The sequence below is a fragment of the Carassius gibelio genome, chromosome A23, assembly GCF_023724105.1.
Source record: "Carassius gibelio isolate Cgi1373 ecotype wild population from Czech Republic chromosome A23, carGib1.2-hapl.c, whole genome shotgun sequence".
NCBI classification, from domain to species: domain Eukaryota; kingdom Metazoa; phylum Chordata; class Actinopteri; order Cypriniformes; family Cyprinidae; genus Carassius; species Carassius gibelio.
In genome coordinates, this window is record NC_068393.1 from 11,613,437 (window position 1) to 11,640,262 (window position 26,826).

General features: G+C 37.5%; 2 protein-coding genes across 2 annotated transcripts; both read left to right on the forward strand.

The window, feature by feature from the left end:
* Positions 1–454: 454 nt before the first annotated feature.
* srms (src-related kinase lacking C-terminal regulatory tyrosine and N-terminal myristylation sites) lies at positions 455–9,010 on the forward strand. Its single transcript, XM_052540419.1, has 8 exons — positions 455–1,265; positions 3,190–3,311; positions 3,865–4,031; positions 5,592–5,739; positions 6,436–6,594; positions 7,495–7,676; positions 7,764–7,920; positions 8,084–9,010. The coding sequence occupies exons 1-8, from the start codon at positions 910–912 to the stop codon at positions 8,281–8,283; spliced, it is 1,491 nt and encodes a 496-aa protein (XP_052396379.1). The 5' UTR covers positions 455–909; the 3' UTR covers positions 8,284–9,010.
* Positions 9,011–9,181: 171 nt separating this feature from the next.
* Positions 9,182–18,671, forward strand: ptk6b (PTK6 protein tyrosine kinase 6b). The gene is made up of 8 exons (XM_052540418.1): positions 9,182–9,666; positions 14,732–14,853; positions 14,950–15,110; positions 15,408–15,576; positions 16,972–17,130; positions 17,255–17,436; positions 17,757–17,910; positions 18,049–18,671. Exons 1-8 carry the CDS (start codon positions 9,278–9,280, stop codon positions 18,225–18,227), a joined length of 1,515 nt encoding a protein of 504 aa, XP_052396378.1. The 5' UTR covers positions 9,182–9,277; the 3' UTR covers positions 18,228–18,671.
* The last annotated feature ends 8,155 nt before the right edge of the window (positions 18,672–26,826 follow it).

A 26,826-nucleotide genomic window follows, 5' to 3' on the forward strand; every position in this document is an offset into this window, starting at 1 on the left:
TGGAAGGCTAATATTTTGGCTCAGAATAGCAAAATGAGAAAGTTAAGAGATAAAGATCTCAACTGTCCAAAATAGTATTAAACTAAAGTAAAAAGCCCCGAGAAGCCGTCGTTTACAGTGAATTTATAACCGCTAAGGGGGTTGTGAGGCACAGTCTATGGACACGAAGCAAAGCGGTTTAATTTACTGTAAACAACGGTTTCATGGGGCTTAGTGCTTTTATAAAATGGTTATTCCACACACGTAGTAAGCTTTCACAGAATAAAACAGCAAATAAAGTTTAATGATATAGATAAAAAATAATATTCTTCCACCAAACAATATAAAGTACGTTACCTGTGGTTCCAACAAAGTGGTTGCTGAGCAACACAAGTAAACAAAGGTTTAACTTCTGTGTACTTTACAACAGCTTCGAACGAGGCTCAACCAATCAGAATCAAGAACCAGAACTATCTGTTTTATAAAACTGGTTTAGCAACTCAGATTAGCACAATAGTTAAAAATAATAGGGTTAAAGAGTAAAAGCAGTTAAAGAGGCACCAGATGCTGAAGCGCACCGGTCCTTATGAGAGAAGAGGGACGTCATGGACGAGTAGAGCCTAAATTTAGATGAAGAGAACGTTCTTCAACATCCTCTCCTGGTCTTAATGTCTCACTCACATAAAGTCATGTCTTTTCCGCATACCTTTGTGATCCATCCTGCGACAGAACCGGTTTCACCTGATCCTCCGCTATGATCGCGGCCAGCGCGTTTGCTCAACAAAGGGGATCCCGGTGTAGGATCGCTACGAACGGTCTGTCACCATCGGTGAGGGACCCACAAGCCTATTTTATTTACAATTTCAACCGTGGACAGCTTCCAGTTATTCTGGCTACCCTGGAGTCAGTCCGTAGAAAGCGAGGGCTGGGATGGAGACGTGTTGTCGCAGTTGTATGCCCTGTCTGAAGACGCTGTGGGACTGCATATGGCCCGAGTTCTACTATCCGAACGTGGCTCGTCCGGCCGAGATCCGCACGGTTTCAGGTGATATCCGGGATATCCGGGTCCCGGCTCCGAAGAAGAAGCCCGCGCAGCTGTACGCGGCGCTCTTCGACTTCGAAGCCCGCAGCGAGGAAGAGCTGACGGTCAAAGAAGGGGACAAACTGTCTGTCATAGAAAAGAGGGGAGATTATGTACTTGCCAAGAAGCTGACGGGGTCCCTGGAGTCCGGACTGATCCCTGCTAATTATGTGGCCCTAGTACAGGATGAATTCGCTAAATATAGGTACGTCCAGAGTCTTATATTAATTATATTTTATGGAAAATGATCACTCTAATAGCCAGCCACTAGTTTTTTTCCCTACGTAGTGCACACTATATGAATGAAAAGCTTGGCGTCAGTATATTGTAGGCTATAGTCTACATACTCATGCGTTTGAAACAGTGGTTAAACTTTCCATTGACTTTTATTGTTTTTTATACTGGACAAATATTTTCTACCACTACACAAGCAGTGCATTATAAAGTTTCATTAACATTTGTTTTTCTTTTATTATTTTTTATAAAGTACCCCAAAAATATTTCAGGTTTAAGATCCTCCTAATTATAGGGTGGTAATGTAGTGGTTTTGGGGGGTCAGAACCACCTGTGAAATTAACACTTGAACCTTAAATCTGAACAATAGATGTCTGTCTTGTACAAATATAGCTACATACGTTTAGTCAGGGATTCCATAAACTGTAGGTACTGCCATTATGTATGACTTTATTATATTTTTAATCATCTTTATTGTTTCTCCAAAACCTTAAGTGTTTATTAAAGTCAACTGACTGGTGGCCCCAAAGGTAGCACGAGACAGACTATATCTTGAAAAATGCCTTTACATTTACATTCAACCAAATTTGAAAATCTGTTAAAAAATCTCAATTTTCACAATAAGGTCAACAGGTCAAAACCTGACCTTACGGTTTTGAAATTACAGTAGCAGTGTGCTTGGTTATTGTTATACGTGAGCTCAACAAGCGGTTCATATATCTGCACGGTCTCATTTAATTCATAATGGGATTCCTCATGATCCATGTGAACAGTGGGCCGTGCGCTGTTTTCTTTTAATTATGCTATTGTTTACAAATGTTTGGTTGCTGTAACAGCGTCAGTCAATTGTCCTTGCTATAAAGACTTAAATAGTGCTGACAGGTAATGGGTTGTTATGTCAGAGTTGTGTGTGTTCGACCTCTGGTGCACCTGTCACCTGCCAGAGTTTCACTGAAACCGAAGCACCATGGGATTGTGTTAAACAAGCATATGCACCTGACACACCCATATTTAACATGGCAACACTTTGCATGACGCCACAGTCTTTACTGTGAGAAGCTGAATGTGGTTAATGTGGACAAAATGAGTTGTTTCTTTCTCTCAATGTAATGAGAATATAAAGGAAATAAAGAGTATTAATTCAAAAAGTAAAATAAGTGAAATAGGTGCTAAAAGCCTAGTATTTTAGACAAGTTAGTTTAATGTTTTCTTGGTGTATGGCTAATTTGCATTTCTATACACAACCCATAACACATTGATGAACCGTTTATAGAATGTATATTTTGAAGGTGTTTTTTAAATTATTATTATTATACCACATTTCATGTGAAATATCTCTGTATATTTGTCATTATGAACTATTAGATGTAAAATGTGAAAAGGGGAAATGGCAGATCTTGATTTTTATACAGCAATTTCAAGCATATTGCAATACAGTTCTCATATTACTCGCATTGTTAGCTGACATAATAGCAACAGGACTGATAAGAATGTTTCCGGAAATAATTACATTGAAATACAAGTTGCTTATTCCACACTACTTAGTTATGCAATCCAGTTTCTCAACTCTGAGAAAAAAAAGGCTAATTATGATATTAAACTTGCATTATTAATGATTGCATTATTAACATTTCTGTCAATAGTTCAAAGGTATTCATTCAGAATCGTGCATGCAGTAGACAGTAAATGCTCTGTGTTTGCTTTTATCAACCAACATCTAAATATCCATATTTCAGTATAATATAATACAGATTAATGGCATTTATGTATATAGCTCCTGGTATATATATTTTATTTATTTATTTTATTTATTAGATTTCGCAAGTGAGATATGACCTGGACACGGTCTTGAAGTATTCATTCATTCAGCTGTGCTATGTGCATCTGTTTCACAGATGGTATTATGGAAATATAAACAGACAAAAGGCTGAGAAGCTGCTTCTGAGTCAACAGAACAAAACTGGTTCCTTCCTGGTGAGGATCAGCGAGAGCCACAGCGATGAATATACGATCTCTGGTTCGTTCCCTTATGTCTTCCCTCTCAGACAATACTTCTATTCCCTTGTCTTTCTCTCATACATCATCTCTTTTTTCATCTCTCTTTCTCATCTCCAGTTTTCAGTCTGACCTGCATGACAACATATCCTCCATTTCTTCAATCTGTCTCTCTCTCTCTCTCCCTCCCTCTTTATCTATCTATGTAACACCATATTGGCCGTCCAGGTGCAGCTGAGTAAGCATTTTCTGTCTCCACAGGATGATTATGATGATTGACTGTTTATTTATCAAATGATTCAAAAAATAAGGGAGTTTTATGACCGTTTGCATTAAAACAGGTTTCAGATTCAGTGTCCGATTATCTGCCTACTTGGTTTTAATTCAGTCAGAGAAGCATTTTAAAATCATATAGTATATCACATTTATAAATTATTATCTTTATATGTACACCACTGGCGCCATTAGGACCAAATAAGTCGATCTCAACAACAAAAATAAAATAATTTGATAAAAAAGTCCTTCAAAGAAATAAAAAATATTAATGTTGGAAAATGTATTTCTCTCCTTCACAGCCAGAAGTGAAAATAACATCTTCCATTTCCGTATTCAACGCTCAGTGATTGGTGCTTACTTTGTATCTGACAAGATCTCTTTTGGGACTCTGGATGAGCTCATCAGGTACTACCAGCACAACTCCAGGAGTCTGGGATGCCCCTTAGACCAGCCGTGTGTACAGCAAGTATGACACTCTTAATATTCAATACACTCCCAAGAGTGATATTTTAGACATTGTCCATTTTAGAAATCACTCTGTATTCATGAAACTAATGCTCATAAATAGGCGTTGATTTCATGGGTATCAGTTCTGCATTAGAGATTCAATTGGCCCTGGTGATGATGGAACAGTCGGCCTGCAGCAGTCACGTTGCCTTTCTAATCTCCATCATCTTAAGTAGCAGCCCTGCACAGAAATGCCGTTTTTGTCTTGCGCTGTCTGGTTTGGCCTCATGGTGATCGTCCGCTCGGGGAAAGAGGCTGACCAGCTCAGCTCCACTGAGAGACACTAACACAAACCCATTCACTCACTCGCTTCCTAAAGATAGCACAGAAACCTTTTGCACCTTTTACTTTATGCATTTCATCTTTTCCCTTGGGCAACTTTATCATCTTTGAGATTTAAATTTTGTGGCTAAGAGCATTTGATATGAGTAACAATTGATGTTTTATTGTTATTTCAGTGAACAGGTGTTCAGGTCTTTGGATCATTTCATGCTGAATATTCCTGGATCAACATGCTTTACTGTATTTGTTTTATTGTATTATATTAGATATTTCTATATAACAGTAGGCAACCCTTAATCAAATCAGGAAAAAACTAAGAAATAGAGTAAGATCTGCCTCCCCCTCACAACTATGATAGAAAGCCCCAGTGGTATATTGTTGCTTGCGTTTTTATGATTTAATTAATTATGATTTATTAATTAAGTTACTATTTAATAAATCCATGAATTAGAGAATGCATATTTCAGTCATCTGCATTTTTTATCATAATATAAAGTGCAAGACCAGTTGAATGGAATCGTTTAATCTGAATTCCAAGTCTATTTAAAGAAATGTATGCCTATTATAGACATATAATTTATTGAAATATATTGTGTAGTTCTTATGCATCAATTTAACTGGAATTCTATTATTGGAATTGTCATCATTATTCAATTATATAAACTAAATGCCAAACTAAACTATGAAGACTCATACATTTTTAATATTTACATTATTTTTATAAATAAATTCATATTTATTACTAGTATTTGCAACATTTAAAAAATATAATGACATTTATGCTATAAGAACTAAACTATAAAATTCTTTAAACTATTTTCTAAATATGTTAAGCAGTAAATCCTAAAATCTGGTTGGTTGAACGTTGTTCTAGGACCACCAAGGATGTAGATTTAGGAACCGCTCTTAGTTTGTCCAAATCACTGTCGCTATAATTTCATACTGTTTCGTTGTCTAAATGAAATGAAGAAATCTTTGATTGACAATTACTAGTTTAAGCTCCACAAGCTGGCATGTTTAATGTAGTAACATGTCAATGCAATGTATTGCAAACTTTCATAAGAATGCAAATGGCCTTTATTTTCTACTTAATGTTTATGCTGTTGTCAAAAAAGAACCACTCTCTAGCCTCTCTGGTTTTATGGTCAGTATCGCATGCTGTGTTTAGAGCAACATAGGGGAGAAATTCTTGGAAGAGCTCTCTTATAACCTTTCTTGCGTGTGTGTCCACGTGCAGAGAGAGTTGTTTGACATGCAGCCATGGGAGCGGCCGAGGGAGGAGTTTCAGCTACTCAAGAAGCTGGGGGAAGGCAATTTCGGGGAAGTCTGGGAAGCTGTCTGGATCACGAAGAAACAGAATGTAGCCATCAAGATCCTCAAACAAGGTACGGCAGCACACAAGATTTAATGTTTTGATGTGAGGAAACTTAACTGAAATACCAGAAAAAAAATCACAAGAGTCATGATCAATCAATCCCTAATACTGATGTTTGTGCTGTTGTATTTACCACCGAAATGATGTCACTTCCTGGAGGTTACTTGACTGAAAGTCAAACAGAAAACAAAGGGAAATCCCAAATAATTAACATTTTTACAAGATGGAAAATTCTATATTTTTAAGCATTTTAATTAGAGACAGGGAAAAACACAGAGACTAGGTGTGCAACAGAATGAAAATGGCTTACTGGGAATAGGTAACTTTTGAATGAAAAAAATTAATAGAAATTAAGTGAATGAAAAATTAGCAGAGAATGACCTGAGCCCAATTTATTAAACTTCCCATACAATAAAATCTGTGATTATGTAATGTTGCTGTGTCAGCATCGGTTTAAATGTAATAGTGAATTATTTGATTGCTATTTGCTCTTTGAAATTTAGAATTTTGTACTTGGCCACAAATTATGGGGTTTTGTTTCAAATTCAAAATATTGTCCATCATCTGGATCAGCATCATACCCTGAATAAAAGATCACTGTCCATAACAAAATGTTTTAATATAAATAAAAAATATAAATGGATAAAGATGGTTCTTAATGTGTTTTTTTAACTTGAAATTGTTATTCTCTTACTCTGCTCTTTAGAGGACACCAAACTGGATGAGTTTGTGAAGGAGGTACACGCACTGAAGAACCTGCACCATCCTAAACTGATTGAGCTGTTGGCTCTGTGCACACGAGGGGAACCTGTCTACATTATCACCGAACTCATGACTAAAGGAAGTCTCAAATCATATCTTTCTAGTAAGTGTCACAAGTGTCAGTTTCTATGTTCACTAATTGCTTGTACACTGCACCTGCATGTTTGAATAGTGTATTATTATAGTGTATATTGCACAAGATCACTGTATATACATCACTGGTCTGGATATTTCATACATTGCTTGTGTCTTATCAGACAGTCACGTTCGCACTGGCAAACATTTATGGCTTTGTGTGGTTGCAATTCGAAAGTACATGAAGTCATCAAACACAAAAGTGTTTATATCTTTGACACACAAGTTATTTCCTCCAGTCTGAAAAGCAATTCCTTAAAATAGATATGGCTTTCATTATGATGTTTCCCACTCATTTACATTTATGCATTTAGCAGACACTTTTATCCAAAGCGACTTAGTGTATTTAGGCTAACATTTTTTTTAACTAACATGTGTTCCCCTGGGAATCGAACCCACAACCTTTTGCGCTGCTAATGCAATGCTCTACCACTGAGCCTCAGGAACACTATTACCTTCCCCTTCTGCTTTAACGACTCAAGCTGCGTGAAATGTACAATCCTGTTCTCCTGTAGGATTTGAGATTTTCCAAAGAGCTTGAGCCTCAGTGGAAGCAAGAACATCTGTACATGTCTCATGATCAGTGTCATTCATTTCTTAGTAATACTTATTTGCTTACTGATGTAGAAATAAATCAAAATCTGAATAAATTAAGATCCCTTTTCCAATTTTAAACAACTTTTTTCCAGTTTATTTCCAGATTTCAATTAAGATTTGTTTATTTTCAGATTGAAATTCTATTTTGAAGCCCATATTTTCAGTGGGCTCCCAGAAATTTGACACTTGGAGCCTTTTGTTTCACTGATGTTCCCAATGAGCAACTCTTCGCCTTTCAATCTAACCTCTTTTTACGCATCACTTCCTGCAGCACCGGAGGGTCATGTGTTGACCTCTGCTCACCTGATCTACATGGCTAGTCAGATAGCAGAAGGAATGGCGTATCTGGAAGATCGACACATTGTCCACAGAGACCTTGCCGCTCGAAACATCCTGGTCGGTGAAGACCTGGTGTGTAAAGTGGCTGACTTTGGTCTGGCTCGCATTATCAAGGTAATAATGGCTGGATGTCGAAGATGCCTCAGGAAATCTGCAAATAAAATTGATGCTTAGTATGTCATTTTGTGTGTGTGTTTGTAGGATAGTGTGTATACCGCTAGTAAAACCACCAAGATTCCTGTACGGTGGACGGCTCCAGAAGCTGCTCTCTACCAGCGGTTCTCAGTCAAATCTGACGTCTGGTCCTTTGGGGTGCTGCTGTATGAGATAATGTCACGTGGAAAGATGCCATATGATGGTATTAGTATCTGTCCATTCTTATTTTCTCATATACACTACAATTTAAAAGTTTGGGGTCAGTAAGATTTGTAAAATAAATACAAAAAATGTAAAGAAGTCTGTTATGCTCCTTAAGGCTGCAAAATATCTCATAGACATGTGCCACACTCTGTGTCCCACAGGGAAGAATAATAAGGAGGTTTTGGAGATCCTGTCATCGGGGTACAGGTTACCGTGTCCAAATCGCTGCCCCCCAAACATTTACCGCATTATGTTGGATTGCTGGCATGCGGAGGCTTCCAAACGGCCCTCGTTCCATGCCCTTCACAGTCAGCTAGATAAAATCTACTCCAAAATCTACTACAAAACCATTGAGGTGTAGAAGAGGTGGACTGAAACAGAAGATTCTGTGGGACGGGATGGAGAATAAAGCAAAGATTTGCATGCATAAAATTGCACATAAGATAGACTCTCTTCTTGATTACTTGTATTAAGTTATGTGCAATAATAAATGCTTGTTAAAGGACTTTAAAGAGGATGAAAGATCTGATTAGACAAACAAGTTGTTAAAGAGCAAACATGCGTCTCCTTAATCTGAAAGGGCCAGATTAGCTCTTCATAGCGAATCTTGCTCAGGAGTGGATCAAGATGTAAAGCACTGTTATGTACTGTCATAATATACATCTTTTACTTTTTCACTTATTGTATTTTGTGCTAGTGTTGTTCTGGCCCATTCAGTTTCTGTAGTAATAGGAACAGGAGATCATTTGGTGTTATGTTTTCAGGTCAGAGTTTATGTTTACAAAAGATTCACCTGCCAAAGTATGGACTAGTGTCGAAATGGTGAAAACTATAGCCATTTTAAGTTATAACTGTTGAGAGTCTTTAACCTCTGTGAAGGAGGGCTGCACAAATAACTTTTTTAACAGGTACACCATCAAATGAATAGCCTACTTACTAACACCGGAGACATATAACTAAACTACCAGGGTAGGTGTCCTCATGATTGGTTTCGTAGAAATCACATCCATGTCAGAAGCTGTCTTCCAATGAATTATATAAGATGAATTCTTAAGAGAACTCTTCAAAATAAAATATTTTTTTCAGTATATACACGTTTCTGCAGTTTCTTTATCGTTTGTTTGGTTATTTCTCATAATGTAACCCGACTTTATGTTTTGACCAGAAATTTGCAAGCATGCTGCTAGTGTGTAACGCAATGAACCTCCAATGATAAAGTATGCCTGTTCATCTTACTGAACTCGTCCACAGGCGTGGTCCAAACGCGGAAGGTTTCACTGTCATGTCAGTTCCCTAAAACTGTAGTCTCGAATGGGGATCCGCTAGCAGGTGTCTCTCGGGGACAGTTTTATCTCATGGGGGAGTGTTTGAGGACAACTTGCCCATGTCTTCAGACATTATGGGACAGAATATACGGATCCTCAGCGACCGATGGAGAAAACATCGTGAAAGCTGACAGTGACCGTACGGGCGATGTGCTCGGTAATACGCAATCTAACCGTTACGGACAGACGGCGAACGAGCCGCTGCCAGCTCGGAAGACAGCCGCTCTTCACACGGCTCTGTGGGACTTCGAGGCGCGCGACGGCCGGGAGCTGTCGTTCAAAGCTGGTGATATGTTAGAAATAGTCACGAGTTCCGGCGACTGGTGGAGTGCGAAGAAAATCGACTCGTACGGACGCGTGGCCACCGGTTTTGTACCGTTCAATTACCTGGCGCGTGCGGAGTCCGTGGAGTCTCAACCGTGAGTGTCTACGCTATTTCTAAACAGTATTTACTAGTTGCTAAACTCTTTCCTAGTGTCTAGAGCAGGTCTCTAAATTAGCTTCCCATCAGTAATCTGAGCATTTCAGAGATCATACAGCCTAATGTTACGTTTCAGAGTCACTATTTTAGGATAAGCATTTCTATAATTTATAAAAACAATTTAGTTTACTGAAGACTGTGGTTTTAATCCTGTTGGATATCCATCACATCATCTGGAACGCAATTAAAAGTCTAACGCACCTTGATATATGACTTTGTCACGTACTATAGGGTTAGTTCATTTTTTGATTTGATTTTTTTTTTTTTTCTGCTTTGTGGAACACAAATAGAGAAATGTTTTAAAGTAGTATACCTGAGCGGACCAAAGCTTTCAAAGTTTAAAAGTAATGCAATGGCAGGCCCACTAAAAACACAATAACATTTTAACAATAACAAGTTTTCTGAAACTTTGGATAAAGAATAGACCAAGATTTTTGTTATTCTCTTATAATGCCCCATTCCAGTGTGCTAGTAACAGCTGTGAACATGTGAACAACGCTGGTTCACACTAACACCAATTAACACCCATTAACACCAATGCGGCTATTATAGACAATATTATAAGATTTAATTTACATCCAGCTGGTTGTTATCACAGATTTAATGCCTACAGGATGATCCAGACCTCGACATGAAGAGGAGGCATAAGCCCCTTTCACACTGCAGGTCAGACCCGCAATATTCCCGGAACATTGCCGGGTCGCCTTCTGTGTGAAAGCAACCACGTCCCGGGATAGATTATTACCGCTTTGAACCCGGGTCGGGGACCTAGTAACATTGCGGGGTTCGACCCGGGATGAGCGCTGTGTGAACAAAAGCCAGATCTAATTCCGTGTCGAAGTGATGACGCGCGTTATCGAGTGACTCTTTTACAGGCTGTTTTGAAGGAAGATCAACAATTGCGACGAAAACATATGTGCAAACTGTAATGAAGCAGAGATCAGTTAGTTCCTCACTTTCCGTGCTGACGCAGAGATCGTTTGCTTGCTTAACGTTTTTTGACTCGTATATTACACGTCACGCGCTGATGTCACGTGTCGTTACGGGATCTTCAAGGGTTGTTTGTGAAAGCACGCACATATACCGGGTAATCACTGGCAGTGTGAAAGTGCCAAATCTAGCGACCCCAGGAACAATCGCAGGAACACTTTGCTTGTGTATTTGCCGGAATGGCAGTGTGAAAGGGGCTATATTGACAGTCGTATCACTTATTACTAGGGGTTGCACAGTTAAACTGTTTCACGGTTCGGTTTGTTTCACGGTTTTCGGTACAGTTTGATATGTGCTATGTTTTTGGAAAAACTATACTTTCTAATAAAAAAAGAAGAATATTCTATCCAACTACAAGCAACAGCACAAATAAATACAATAGAGTAAAGATACAAACAATAAAGTGATTTTCATTATTATTATTATTTTTTTGTTATGGAGGTCTAGCATTCGTTTTTAGCTACAGAAATTGAATAAAGTAATCAAATGTTAAACAGCATTGCATATTGGACTGGATAAATTACGGTTTATTCTTTATTAAAGTTATAAAAGCTTTTTAATCAAGAGCAATGAGTGATTTCTTTGTTGTTGCTGTTCGATTAATATAAAGACTGTCACTTTAAGACAATGCACTGATACAGTAGGCCTACGTTCAGCCGGCTATGTCTGCTGTAGAATACTTATCAAAAATTTTTGTGTGAATTTGTCCATTTAAACACAATACTTCAGAGAGAGCTTAATACACGCACAATTCTTCTCACTGCCCGCACAAGCTTGTGTCCTCTTGCTCTTAAATGTGACAAAGCTTGAATGAGTTTAGTTTAAATATTAACGTGTGTTGGTCAGGTCTCATCTGTGCACGCGCGCTATCAGCACCAGGGTGATGACGGAATAAATGACTGCTCATAATCCAGCATAAGGCATTCACATTGATCAAGAGTGTATGATTTGTCCAGGGTTTTTCTTTCTTTTTTTCTCATCGCTGTTGTTGTAATGTCTGGGAATCCAGAATGCGCATCCATCAACAGAAACATATATTAACTGAACCCTGTTTGTTTTACGTGTTATTTATAGCAAACCATATTACAGATGTTTTGTCAGATTTAAGTTGAACTGTGGTCCCAGCGCGTGCCGAACCGTGTGTGGTGAACCGAACGGTTCGGGGGTTTTTCAGCGAACCGTGCCACCCCTACTTATTACACAGCTTTTCGGCACTTAAATAAAGGACATAATATGTTATTTGAGTGGCAAGCATTTTAATATCTTACCTGTTTATTATCTTAAATTCAGGACGGTGTTAAAAAAAAAACAATCACACTGGCAACAAGACTGCAACAATATTATCGTAGGCTTACTATTAGTACTCCTATTAATAGTCCTTTGCTTTTATTTTACAGTAAATAAAGACGACAACTGAGGTGCGAGATATGTTCCATTTGAATGAAACAAGAGAGTGCAGTGGTGGACATTAAAGGGTTGTGCCACCCTAAAATGAAAATTTTGTCATTAATCACTTTACCCCCATGCCTTTCCAAACCCGTGAAACCTTTGTTCGTCTTCAGGACACAATTTAAGATATTTTGGATGAAAACCGGGAGTGACTGTACCATTGACTGCCAAGTAAATTACACTGTCAAAGTCCAGAAAAGACTGAAAGTCTTCGAAAACAAAAATAACGACTTTATTCAACAGTTTGTCTCTCCGCATCAATGCAAACTGTGTACGCTATTGTGTCATCCGTGACACAACGATACACTTTCTACGTGTATTTACGCTTTGATTTGAACGAAAACAGCACATCCGTGCATCACGGCTGACACAGAAGATCGTACGCATTTTGCATTGCACTAATTGTTGAATAAAGTTGTTATTTTTGTGTACATGTATATTCTTTGTGTACAGTACAAAAAGTATTCCCGACTCTTCATTGTTACAGTTGAACCGCTGATAGCAGATGGACTACTCTGACGATGTCTTTCATTCTTTTCTTGACCTTGACGGTGTAATTTACATTTCAATCTATGGGACACTCACAAGACCAAAATGTCTTAAATTGTGTTGCGAAGAAAAAAAAAATCACTTGCCTCTAATAACCGGATGAGTTGTGTGTTATTCCACATTGAATAACACAACTCGTTGTGACTGACCAATCAGAATCAGGTATTCCAGGGACCATGAAATAGAGCTCATTATAATCAGTGATACTGTCTACTGTACTGTACACTGCTGTCTACAGCTTGACACAATATGGCATGACAAACCCAAGACAGTCAACCACATACTCTAAGCACTTGCAATACTTCTGACAGGAAAGACAGATGAATTTGCTGTGGTTACTGTTGCGTCCAGTGCTAACATTGCGACGCAACCAGTCGCATCCAGTGTAGACACAATAATTATATTAGCATTCACATTAGCGGACAATAACTTTCTGTTTGCTATAAGTGTGTGCTGTAGTTTTGTCATCTACCCCTTTAAAGGGATAGTTCACCCAAAAATGAATCAATTACCCTCATGTTGTTTCAATGTCTGAATTTCTTTTTTCTGTTGAGCACAAAAGAAGATATTTTGAAGGAAGTTGTTAGTTACACAGTTGCTGGTAGACATAATGTATGTCACAATCCCCAGCTGGAGACAAAGCCACTAGAAGGCAAAGCTGCAACCATTAGCCGAAAAAGCATAACTGCTAACGGCATAAAGCCAACGGTCTGTCAGTGCATGGGAAAGGAGACCAGACGCCTTTTTTTAATGGAGGTCAATGGAGGAGAGGCTTCTTTATGCTGAATACATAGAGAATCTTTTTTTTAGAGGAAATGGCTTATCACTGAATAAATCGAAAGCCTATCTGCTAATCTTCAACATGTTTTACACTAAATAATACTTTTGGATTGAACTATTTTTAGAGTTTACCATGAAAAAATGCAGTTTTATAAGAGAAGTCATTGAGAATTTCCAACAGGTGGGATTTAGCTTAGGGATCCGTAGACGTCCCTCCAGGACGAGTCTGGCCACCTCTGCCCTAAACACAACGATGAAATGAAGTGTAGGCGATCTAGGTGTGAGACGGGCAGCAATGGTCAGAATATTACAGACAAACGAATATTGATTAGCAGCAGTTCTGAGTCATGTATCATGTTTGCAATACAAAAGAACCATAATCAGTCCTTTATGGGAAGTGTGAATGTCTCATAGTCTGTAAAACTTTGGCATTATGTGGAAAAAAATATTGGAGTTCAGTTTGTTACTTTATAGTGTTCATTTATTTTTATTAAACTGGATAAATTGTAACGCCTTTTTATATTTTATGTGGTTTCATGATTTATTTTTAATAATAATGGTTTATTATTGTATGTTTGTTTGACATTTTATTTATTGTATACCCTTTAAATTTGCTTATTGAAAGAACAACAGCAGCAGCGGTATGGTGTAACATTTATTTGAAACACATGTATTTGGTACTTGCTACCTTATATCTTTACTCATTCCTTTCATTCTTTTCATGGCTTTGGAAAACTTGTCTCGGATGTCTTTCGTCAACACCAAGCTTAGTTTCAGTTAATTTCTAGAAATGATTTTTAGAAATGATTTTTAGAAATGCTTTATCCGAATCTTTAAAATCTGTCCGCAAGTGATCATTCAGGTGTGGATATATTTGTGCCAGCTCCGCTATTGACACTCCAGTGTATTCATGTTGCTGACTTGCAGATGTGATTTATCGTCAAAACCGGTAATCGTTACATCCCTATGTGAATGTTTTTTTTTTGTTTTTTTTTTACCAAATCTTATTTAGCTAAAGGGATGATCTGTTCAAATCAAACAACAATACTGTAAATCTTAAAAAGTGCTACCTTTTACAATTTTATCTGTGGTGTTTTTACAGTATTTTTAAAGCTTGGTTTGTTACTTTATCTTCACTGCATCAAATAAAAGCCAATTAATGATTCATTATTAAGTACCTGTGCTTTTACCCCTAAAGAAATTACACGACCCTGGTGTTTTTTCTGATCTTTTAGGTGGTTCTTTGGAAAGATGAGCCGTATTGAAGCATTGCGTCACCTCATGTCAGCAGAAAATGATAATGGATCCTTTCTTGTGCGAATCAGTGAGACTGATATCATGAGCTTCGTACTCTCAGGTGTGTGAGTTTGTGTTGTCATTAGGGAGTTTGTTACAGCACACATTGAAACCCAAGGTACAATTTCAGACTGAAGTTCTGAATCTTGTCTCTTAGTGAAATCACAGGCCAAAGCAAAGCACTTCAAGATCTATCATAATAGTGGCCATTTCTATGTGGATCCATCTCCTCAGTTTGCCAGTGTATTAGAGGTGGTTGAATATTATCAAACTCACCCACTCTCCACTTCGGATTTACTTCGGGAACCCTGCATTCGGGTAAGACTCTCTTTGTTTCCATTTTGGCTTATTCTCCTCTCCTCTGCTTGTCTTCAAAGTGTACGTCCCGTATTCTCCTTTTCTCTTTTAGTTTTGTCAAATGAAGTGCTTGAAAGAGTTTCTTCATTGTTATGAGAATATCAACTTAATTTTGTCATCTTAATCAACATGAAGAAACTAATTTTTCACTCTCCTCCAGCATATGCTGATGTCTAACTGAAAAGCATCTGTCCCAGTATATATGTGAGAGTAGTTCTTATGAAATGAAATGCGTTTGTAAACTTCCTGTTTCTGTAGAAAAGGCCTCAGCTGCAGGATCTGTCTCCCTCCACAGTCGATGAATGGGAGCTGCCTAAAGATCAATTTACTCTTGAGAAGATGCTCGGCAGTGGCCACTTTGCAGATGTTTACAGCGGCAAGTGGAAAAATCACACTAAAGTGGCCATCAAAATCCTCAAGAACAATGGTGAGCTCACAGCTAGAGGTGCCACAGAGAAGAGAGTAACTTTAAAACAGCATTGACGCCGTTTGCTGGAAAAATGGAACACTCCACTTCTTTGAAAATAGGCTCATTTTCTAACTCCCCTAGAGTTAAACAGTTTGGGTTTACCATTTGTGAATCCATTCAGTCGATCTCCAGGTCTGGCAGTAGCACTTTTAGCTTAGCTTAGCATAGATCATTGAATCCTATTAGACCGTTAGCATCTCGTTCAAAAATGACCAAAGAGTTTCTATATTTTTCCTATTTAAAACTTAACTCCTCTGTAGTTACATCATGTACTTTCCGACGGAAAATGTAAAGTTACGATTTACGCCTGAAAATAGTCCCCAGTAAATCTACTATTGCTACAACTACACAAACAAGCTGGGGACTATTTTCTGGCACTGCGTAAATAGCAACTTTTCATTTTCCGCCGGCCTTAGTACGCAATGTAACTGCAAGACCGTAGATGTGCAGTCCCATGGATGTACCTGACAACACAGCTCAATGCAGTGGATCAAAAAGACATAAATGGCTGGAAAGAGTTAGTAAACATTACTAAAGACTCTGAGTTTCATGAATCTATGTCAGCAATAAAATAGACACACCAGAAGTGTAACACCAGAGTTTAAACCACCTTTTCTCAAGAGTGGTTATCCGAGTAAAACCACTTCAAAAGCAAGATACACAATACTTCAGGGAGTCTTTCTTTTGCCGCTTACAGTGATCAGGAATTTTCTTCAGGGGAGGAACTGAGCAAGCATGACATGGATAGGCAGTTCTTGCATGTAAATGAGTAATGTGACATTGGGGGGGGGGAAACATATATATAATTCAAGCAAAATATCCTTGCAACCACCTGCTTAGTGGCCTCAGGACATAAATACCTTGCAGCTTTACAAGCAATCATTTAGGATTGTACATTGCACACATTCGAGGTGGTTGCTGAAGTACCAGTATATGTGAACACAATGTAGTGATCCTAAACGTTACACTGGTAAATCTACAACTGAATACCTCAAGCAGAAAAACTATTCATCTTTCAATCCTGACTGGAATATTGTGGTGCGATTCACCCAAGTGGAATAAACGCATTACTACAGATACACTGCAATACAACAGAATCTAAAATGTAAATAATATAAATTGTGTTTTATATAATGACTTCCTTCCTACTCCATTTGCAGATTGTTTTTCTTGTTTCAATCTAACAAAACTCAATGAAGATTATGTTTAAAACAAGACATTTCGTTTTGCTGTGTAACTGTAAGAGCTTTCTCCAATAAATACGAAAAATATTTTGATACTATTTTTTATAAATGCACATATTTGTAATAAATCCATATAATAATACGTTTTGTCTATCTCATTGTAACCCAGATGCTCTTGTGCAGAAGGACTTTCAGATGGAGGTGCAGATCATGAAGCGTTTGCGTCACAGACACCTGATTTCTCTCTTTGCCGTCTGCACTTCCTCCCACCCATTTTACATCATCACCGAACTAATAGAGAAGGGAGACCTGCTGAATTTCCTCAAAAGTCAGTCACTGTCCCTTGGATTTGTATGATTGAAGGCAATTTGCCACTCTATATTAATATTATGTAACTATTCTGTCTCTCTTTTCTCTCTCACTTCTTTTATGCATCACCCTCCATCTCTCAGATGCAGAGGGTAGTGCATTGGACATGGAGTCTCTGATCGACATGGCAGCCCAAGTGGCAGATGGGATGGCATACTTAGAGACACATAACAGTATTCATAGAGACCTCGCAGCGAGAAATGTCCTAGTCGGGGAGGGATATGTCTGCAAAATTGCTGATTTTGGCTTAGCTCGAGTCATTAAGGTGAGCTGAAATGATCTGCTATGTTTCTCTTTTTTGTGATACACATACTATGTAAAAATAAATGCACATTATTTGCTCATGCTTGCTTACATGCCAATATGCAACTAAAAAGTAGAGAAGAACTGGCACCTTATTTCATCAACTTTAAGCACTGCATACTAAAAATTACTCTTGAGTTACTTTAAATGTCATCCTGGTTAATGGAAATATTAGTAAGGCACAGTGTTTGCGTCATAGGATGCACCTGATCCTCTTTGCTATAGATTATGATACAGTGCAATCCTCAGATCTAACCAAACCTATGGTTGATTCATATATAGGAGCCTGTTTATATATCTGATGAGAAGAAGATCCCATATAAATGGACCGCGCCTGAGGCTATCGGTCATGGCCGTTACTCAAGCAAATCTGATGTGTGGTCATTTGGGATTCTTCTTTACGAGATTGTCACATATGGAGCAATACCTTATCCAGGTCAGTTTCAAGATGAAACTTTTATTCTGTACAAATGACAAATATTTATAGTTCACATTCTCACATGTTAAGCCTTATATTGTTCTTATAATTTTTTTTATTATTATTGTTAATTTAGCCTTGTACCTTTTTTTATAGGTGTCCGTAATGGTGATGTGTATGATCTGGTCACACGAGAAAACTTTAGGATGCCTTCACCATCTAACTGTCCAGAGGTTATTTATAACATCATGCGATCTTGCTGGAGAGCAGAGCCAGAGGACCGTCCGACTTTTACGATTCTGAGGCATGAACTAGGCAACTATCAAGGCACCTAAAGGGGACTTGGGTAAATTGGACAGTCATATTCCACCCCTTCCAAACATCCTGAGATCTTAAAGCACTTATATAAGCACAACAAGACTGACCTTGAACAATGCTTAAGGACAGATGCATCATACAGTCATCTTTGATGGATTAAATGGACTGTGGATTATCAATATCAGTTTTCAGATTATGAGGAAGAGGCATGCATGAAGCACTTTTTAAAATTAATTTGTGTTCAAAGCAATTATTGTCTGAATTTAATGAGATTTTTTTATTTTATTTTTATAAATCTTCTTAGGTAGAGTGGACTTTACTGATTAGAAGTCCAAAAGAAAAAATAACTTTTTAAATATGTTATGGACAATCAGTTCAGTTTAGGGGCATTAAAATATGAATTAAAATGTCTGTTTTATTATCAATATGATGAATATATATATATATATATATATAGGATTGTAACGATACGACCTTAGTAATCATCGGGAAGGAGGAGGCGGGAACCGGCGCACAATCAATAACACTTTTATATTCAAAAATAAACAAAACAGCGCGTCAGCCCCTCACGGCGAACAAATAAAAAGCAAACACATAAAATAATGTCCCAGGCCTGGTCCTCTCTCGTCCTTCACGGTCGTCGCTCCAGTTTTATATCCTTCCATCTCCTACGTGGGACTCGATACCGGCGGTGGGGCACAGGTGTAGCTCATCTCCAATCACTACACCTGGCCTCACTCCTCGTTCCCACGCCTCTCGGCCCCGCCCCACTCGCCACAAGGATGTTTTCTTCTTAAATATTTCATGCAAATGTGACTATTTATCATACACGTGAAATTTAAATATTCAATATAAAGCTAGATGAATATCAAAAGGAAATGCTATAAATCAACATTTAAGATATGTTGCTTCATGTTGATTTGAATATGTAAAAGACTGTGCTGTACTGTTTGAACTCTATATATTGTATTAATGTACTTCATATGGTTAATGTTTGTTTTAATGTTAATCTTACAATGCCAAAAAAAAAAAAAAAACTTCCAAGAAAGAAAATATACCAAGTCAGGCACATAAATATGTCAGAACTCCTTTGATTAAAGTTTTTCTTCATTTCTCTTTATTTAACATTTTACCCAGAGTGATGCAGCAATAGCATTACATAAGAAAATATTAAGAATAGGGCGGGATTGCAATCATATGCACATTTTTGTTGCCATATCTGCAAATTCAAAGGTCTTGGGACTTATTTAGATAACAGTGTTTGTTTTGTCAATGTAATATTCTAAATTGACGAAGCTGGTAAATGAGCTGCTGATCCACAAACCCAGTTTTCCCGATAGATGAATCAGACCTGTACAATATCTGATGTCACCAGCAGATGGCGACACACCATTATTTCAGAGGTAAGCTGTTGCAGTTTTATGTAGTGGCATGTTCTTTACTCGTTGCAAAGCACGAAACGGTCAAAAAATATTTCAATATTTCATGTTTTTCAAATTGTTATGCTTATTTCATGAGGGCCAATGATGTACTAGACTCATCCATAAACACTGCCACCCTCAAGCTGTAACTACAACAACTAACACCATATACCTCTATGGAGGCTTTTCTATGTTTCACATACAAATGAGCTGTTTTCTGACAGTAATGACAAGACCGGAAATGTTGATCTATGTGATCATGTGCTGTCCTCAGAGACCTGGACATTACTGTTGTTCCTTTTAGCATAACACATTTTAGCATTCATTTCTTAAAGGGACAATAAGTAACTTTTTAAGTATTTTATTATCTCAAATCAATATTTTTATTCATAAATATGCCCTCAATGGTGTACAAATACCTATGCCAATGTTTAAACTAATCCTTGTAAATGAAGAATTTATTATCTTTATATACATGGGACGGGTAGGTCGACGGAGGCTTCCATGTAGTTCCGCCATCTTGCAAAACTATAATAGCAGAGAGGGACAAAAAGTACTAAGCCAACGCGTTTCCACAACGCGTTTTCGGTCAGAGCCAGAAACGCAGGTGCAGAGCAGTGAGAGGCGCTTGAAACTGCACCGGCAAGTTTAAAAGTCTGGATTGCATTCTTATTATGGACCATACATATGCCGCGCCACAGGAGAAGAAAACATCGTCGCCAAAACAGTCAAAAATAGAACGTAAAAGGAAACGTGACCGTAGATTACAGAAAACAAGAGTTAATGTCGGGGAAGCTTTTTCTAGGTGGAAAGAGCTAATGCTTGATAAAGATTTCAAAAGAGACGCTGAAGTGGCCAGTTTTCTTCTCGACAGGTAAGTCAGTGTTACAATCTATATTACAATATTTTTTTTTTATATCTAGCAATGCACATTATTCAGAAAATATAACAAATAAAGAAGACATAACTACCAATTACAATATTTCATGTTTTCCACAGTCAGTAATTCATACTGTAACATTCGTTTGTTTGTTGTCATGTTGCAGTTTATTTGAAATAACACACCTGTTCACCTGAAGGAAAACTCGACGAAGTGCTATTAGAAGACATCCCGTCAAAGCTTTTTGGTACATATCGCCTACCGTAGATGCAACGCGCATTTGAAAAAGCAAGGCGCTGGAGAGCAAAATTAGTTTGAATGCAAAATACAATTTCACCACTAGATGGGAGTAATTCCTACTTAGTGTCCATAGCCTACTGTAATTCTTTATGGCACTATCAGAATGAAATATACTTTGGGTGGTTTTTAAATATTTTCACTACATTGGTTTGCCATAATATGCAGTAACAACTAACATTAAAACCACAGTTTAAGAAATATCACTACGGTGGAGAGGTCATGGTCGGTTCACTTAGCTTTGTCTTGGCCACAAGTTAGTAATATAGATAGCCCCATCTAAAACTTTGACAGTTACGCCAATAAAGTTTTGACGTGATGATTAATCAGTGTGTTGTGTTTTCATTTACAAATGAAACTACGTGAATGATTAATTCCTCAACGAAACACTATTGTATTTATAATTCCGGTCTATTAATTAGCCGAAATAAAATGAAATATATGTTAAATTTCAAATGCATTCCAGCTAAAATTCCATTCAGCATAATCAAAGCTTGATTTTCATGTTGAGCATTTACAAAAGGCTATTATATAAAACTATTCCCAATGTTCTAAAGAGATCGAAATGAAGCAATAAAAGAATATAAACTAATATAAAATATAACCAATAATAATAGTCTAATAATAATAATAATATACATATATTACGGGGGAAAGACAATCAGTTAATGGACTTATAAGACTGTAGGATGGATAAAAATGTTTTCTTGTAAGCCATTTTTAATATTATACACTCTATGTAACATTTATTCATGATAAACTTCATTTGAATGCTGACTATCACACGTAATAAAGTCCAGTAGCCAATGCATATGGTTAATATAATGATTTAATAAAGAAATATTTTCTATAATAATAAATATAATAATTGTGAGATTCAAATTAAAATATTCATGATAATCTCTTATAATCCCGGGTTGCTATGTTCACGCAGGTTTGTTTAAGCATTAAACTCGTGGCCACAAGAAAAACATGTCTTTCCCTTAACATAGCATCTCGAGGACACGACGTAAGCATGTCGATATCTCGACCAAATGATCTCGTGGCCACGACATATTATCATGTTCTCACGAGTTATTGTGACAAAACTAAGTGAACCAACCATGTCCTCTCCCGGGCACCGTATATTACAGATTTTTCTGTTTCTAATATTTTTATAGGTTACACGTTCCACCCTGTGTTTTGGAATACCCTAAAAATCCAGTTCCTAATGACATCGTTCTCCAGGAAGTGATTTATTTTAGTGGGAAAACAACAGCATAGACAATGGTAAATTTGAAATATCAAACAAAGGCTATTTTGTAAACCTCAACAAACAGTTAATCGCTTAATCTAACAGGTCTTCAGCTTTGCTTGAAGTTGCTCAGAATAATGACGGTGTTATGGTGACATGATCGCATCCAGGGAAAGCTCCTCTAGTTCCCCGTGTGTGAGTGATTTATGGTCAGACTCAGCCATGCAGCAGCAGGAGGAGGTTCACAGAGCTGCTCATGCTGTCAGAGCGTGATCAGCCCTGGATCTGCTCCTGTCACTCATTTCTACTGGAAAACAGCTGTTTTCACTTTACTGTGCAATCGATACATTTGATCTTAGCATGCAAACCATCTAGCTAGCCTAGTATAACATTTTTCACGTAAAGTGATTGCACTTTTTTTTAGCTTCAAGTAGGCAACTCCAATATGCAATAAATTGTTTGAATTGTTTAATTGGGTCTGTACTTTGGATTCAGGGCCAGTCTTGGTAGGCCTACTTAAAACTGCACATTTCTAAACAAAAATTATGTGCATTTCTGTGAATTCAGCCTGGTCAAAGTTCACCTAAGGCAACTTCAATCACAAAATATGACAACAACTATAGTCACAAGTAGCTTATTACATGACCTCAAGTTCATAAGCTTTGACCAAAAGCTTGCATTAAATATTAGCAGGAGCTTCCCAAGTCAATGTAGCACTTTTTGCATTTATTTTAATAAAAGGAGCAAAAATATCAAAATACTAAGCTTATGTCAGCAGATTACTGTATATCATTATTTTTTTATATTTTGCTTTTGCCTTGTGCTGTAATTGTTTTGTGCCATTATTGTTTATATCTATCACTTCAATAGCTTGTTGTGGTTTTGGATCTTAAAAAAATTAATGAAACTAAGTCAGCCACTCTGCATGTCTTCCACGGGCTGCAGCACCCTGTCTGATGTGTGCCAGTGTGCCACACTGTTAACCACACGAGTGAGTATCCACACTTCTGAGGGCAACAACTAACCAGGCAGTTGTCATCATTCAGTGTGTAACATTACTCTCAAAGATGATGAAGATATCAAAAGCATAAAAAATAGCACAGTTTATTAAAGAAAACACCAGAAGGTAATCCAAACAGCAAGCCAACTTACAAAACAGTGTGCATTGCACAAACAACATCAGAGCACCGAAAAAAGAAAACAGAGCAACTTAAATACAGGGCAAACAAGGGAAATAATGAAAAACAGCTAGATGAATCATCATGAGTGGCAGGGAACTAATGAATACAACCTAAACGTCCATAAAAACGAAACAAAGACCAAAATAAAGAAGTCTGTGACACATTGGATGGAGATAATATTACCAGAGTAGGAAATGTCCGTACTTATGATATAGCTGCAGCTTTCATGGTGCTATTTTGCAAAATTGCACTGTCAGCTGAGGTCAACCACAAATAGACGTGCACCCATTAACCTCTGGCACCAAGCCAGGTTTTACAGTGTTGTGGGTGCAGTGTGGGTTACTGTTTTGAGTGTTTCTATAGTGCTATCATATGAGTGTCATTTTCTGGTCTAAACAGGTCTATTTTAACCTAAATGTTAATTACAGGGGACACATTCTCTGGGTATTTTAGCCAGTTTAATGCTTAAAAATGCAATAAAAGTTGTATTATTATTCATTACTTTGTACCTGTTTCTCTTGTCCCCCTATATTATTCTCTTCTCACCATTCATCTTTATACAGAATAAACTCTAATGCAAGGCAGGACTGTCAACAGACGAACTGCATGCTTTACTCCACTGGCTCCTCCTAGACTCTTTAGCAGGCATCACATAACACGGGGCTTTCTGACGGAGTCCTGTTTTTCTTGCCAGGAGAATATAGGTCAAAGTGTGCTGATGGCTTGCAGGTTTTTCTCTAACCTCAAAGACTTATGGGTAGAATTTTGCAGGGATTACTGTGGAAATAATGACAATACAGAAAGGCAACAAGAACACAATCTACAGTCAGTATGATTAATAAACAGTGTACTTTGTTACAATGAAACTCTACCGTCTATGTGCAAATGTTTAAGCTCATATCTTTTGCAAAGAATTTGAAAATATGTAAACCGCATAGAAGCATCAGAACATTTCCTTCATCTCAGTGTTTTTCTCAAACGGTCAAGATAACATAAGGGTGTTCCTCAGGGTGGGACCTTCAGCTTCTTAGTGAATAGCTTGTCAGTCCTTAAGCCTGAAGCAAAGGAGCGGTTTGATATAAAGCTACTTCATCTGTGTTTGGATATGCTCAACAAGTCCAGACTTTGCCTTCATCACAATATTTAAAAGTATTTTTTTATGGAACATTTTCACTGCCATTGGACTTTAAAGATTTTTACACATGACAGACAGCCTACAAAAAGGCAAGGTCCACTTCAAGCATAATGCATGGACTTTAAAACAACCTAATCATATCCGACACATTTCTAATCATATATCTTTTTGAATGGAATATAAATAGCAATTTTTTTGTTTTTATATTTGAAAAAATGCTAAACGCTTTATGCAGACTTCTCCCATGTGTGTGTGTACATGTGTACATATAAACTGACCTAGATATGTATAATATGTTGACATGATACTAACCAAAGCATTTGTCCAGGACTTTCTGAGTTGTGTTGAGTCGTTTTTCATTAATGTACTTTGTAGCTTGTTACTGTGTTTTGTTTTACTGTGGATAAAGACTGGTTGTCCTCTTCTTTATTTCTCTTTCTCTTAGTCCAGCTTTCTGTCTCTTCTTTCATTCTTATGTCTCTCCTTCTTTCTTCTTTCTCCCTTATACATGCACAGCTGCCCATGACATACAGCAATTCACAGAGAAAAACATTTCGACTAACCTTTCTCAACCTTTCAAATCAGATCAAACTGTTCGACTCGTTGCCATCATCAGAATCTGCTGATGAAGCATAGCCTAGTTCTCACTGCTGTTATGTCACTCCAGATTAAACCTCCTTTACACAAAGGCATTTGTGTTCAAAACCAATTTCATGTTGACTCAGAGAGGGATTAGTGTTGCGCTTAAGGGAGCCTTAACAAAAAAACCCTGCTTTGTGTCTAAGAAAAGAAAGAGTCATGCAGGAGACTGCAGAGTTGTCGAGAATCATTGTATTCAGCATCAAAACAAGAGCACCAGTATAGACAAGATCAAACGATACATTTCTGGCTGGCTATATAGAGCAAAGTTCATTTCCATGATTCCAGCTATATGAATGCATGCTATCTTCTCTCAGAGTGTAGTGTGGAAGAAGTGGTTTTATTTTTAGAGGTGGAACAGTATTTTGATAGAGATAATCCAACACGCCTTGAAAATAAAGAGCATGACATTCATTTAAAATGACTGATTCATTCAGGAATAAAAGAGTGAGTCATTGATTTATTCACTCAACTGGTGAGGTAAAGGCCTGATTATGATTCATTATGCTTATGCTAGCTTATGTGTACAGCTGAATGTGTAGCCTTTCAAAGTGTGCTGAATTTGATAGTGAGCACTCGACACATACACACCAGAATGTTTAATCTTTGTGTTTGTGTTATTTATATTTCTGTATTAAAATGTCTTATACTCATTAAAACTTATTATTCCATCTCTTCCATTACTTTTTTGACTGTGCATACCCAAGTAAACTACTCCAGTAAACCCAAGTCTACTCTGGGCTTTATATAACTGGCTTCCACAACCCTACAGAGGACAAGCATACTCTGTTTACAGTTTGAGCAAAACTGGGATAAAAGTCCTTTCTTTGACTTTTGACACGATAAACATTTTATGTGGAATCAACATGTTTTGTCGCTCTGATGAGGATATTTGTTCCCTGACCATAAAATAAAGCTTGTTCAGCACTGACCTTAACTCATCTTCCTTTGCCTTATGTTTCCAGGTTCCAAAGGACACCTCACTTTCCAAGCATTTGGTTCTGTCATATTTACACATGAAAGCTGACCTTGCTCGGAATGAGTTTTATCAGAATAAGTGCAAAGCTATTTTTAGCTCTTCTCTTGTTTAACCAGCTACAGGACACGTGTTATTCTGACTAACTGTGGTTTCCCAAAGCTCTATTTGTTTCTCATCAATGACCTTGTACCTGAATGTACAGCACACACTTTCCAATTTTAGCCTTATCAACAGACATAATCATTGACTAATTTGGTGACCAAACAAAAACAATCAGTTCCAATTTTGTGAATTGCCAGAAATAAACCTAATTTTAGTTCTAAAAGCATGTAACGATATGTAATACATATATATGAAACCAAAATGTTTAATATTACATTTAAAGTTTATGATAACTTAATGGAACCAAAGCAAAGGCAAGTCTGGGTGACCAAATCCAAGCACCAAGGTACAGTTTAAATGTTGATCTAAATAGATTTAGCCCTACTGACAACAAGTCCGTGTCTTTCTATCTAAATACAGATTTAGGGCCAAGGAGCGATGGCTGGACAATAAATGTGGTTTTAAAGAGTCCAGCACCCAGGGGAACCTTTTCCAAACGGCAAAAACCCTGCTGATCGTGAGGTGAAGTAGACAACTGCACAAGAATAGTGCTTGGAAAAAAATGCTTTATTACAGACACAATATGTGAATGCACTGCTCCAATAATTTATAGGCTTCTAGTTTTTATTTTTTAGGGGCTCAAGCGCAGGATCGTAAGGATTTTTATTATTATTTTTCAGCCATAAAACTGATCATGCAGACCAAACAGTAAAGCCTAGAGAGACATGAAACTTGGCCAGATGGTAGA

Coding starts and splice junctions, on each gene's coding strand:
- srms (XM_052540419.1), top strand. CDS start 910: ATGGAGACGTGTTGTCGCAGTTGTATGCCCTGTCTGAAGACGCTGTGG. Junction 5,740..6,435: donor CATCAAGATCCTCAAACAAG/GTACGGCAGCAC, acceptor TCTGCTCTTTAG/AGGACACCAAACTGGATGAG. Junction 7,677..7,763: donor GTCTGGCTCGCATTATCAAG/GTAATAATGGCT, acceptor GTGTGTTTGTAG/GATAGTGTGTATACCGCTAG.
- ptk6b (XM_052540418.1), top strand. CDS start 9,278: ATGGGGGAGTGTTTGAGGACAACTTGCCCATGTCTTCAGACATTATGG. Junction 15,111..15,407: donor TTCGGGAACCCTGCATTCGG/GTAAGACTCTCT, acceptor CTGTTTCTGTAG/AAAAGGCCTCAGCTGCAGGA. Junction 17,437..17,756: donor GCTTAGCTCGAGTCATTAAG/GTGAGCTGAAAT, acceptor ATTCATATATAG/GAGCCTGTTTATATATCTGA.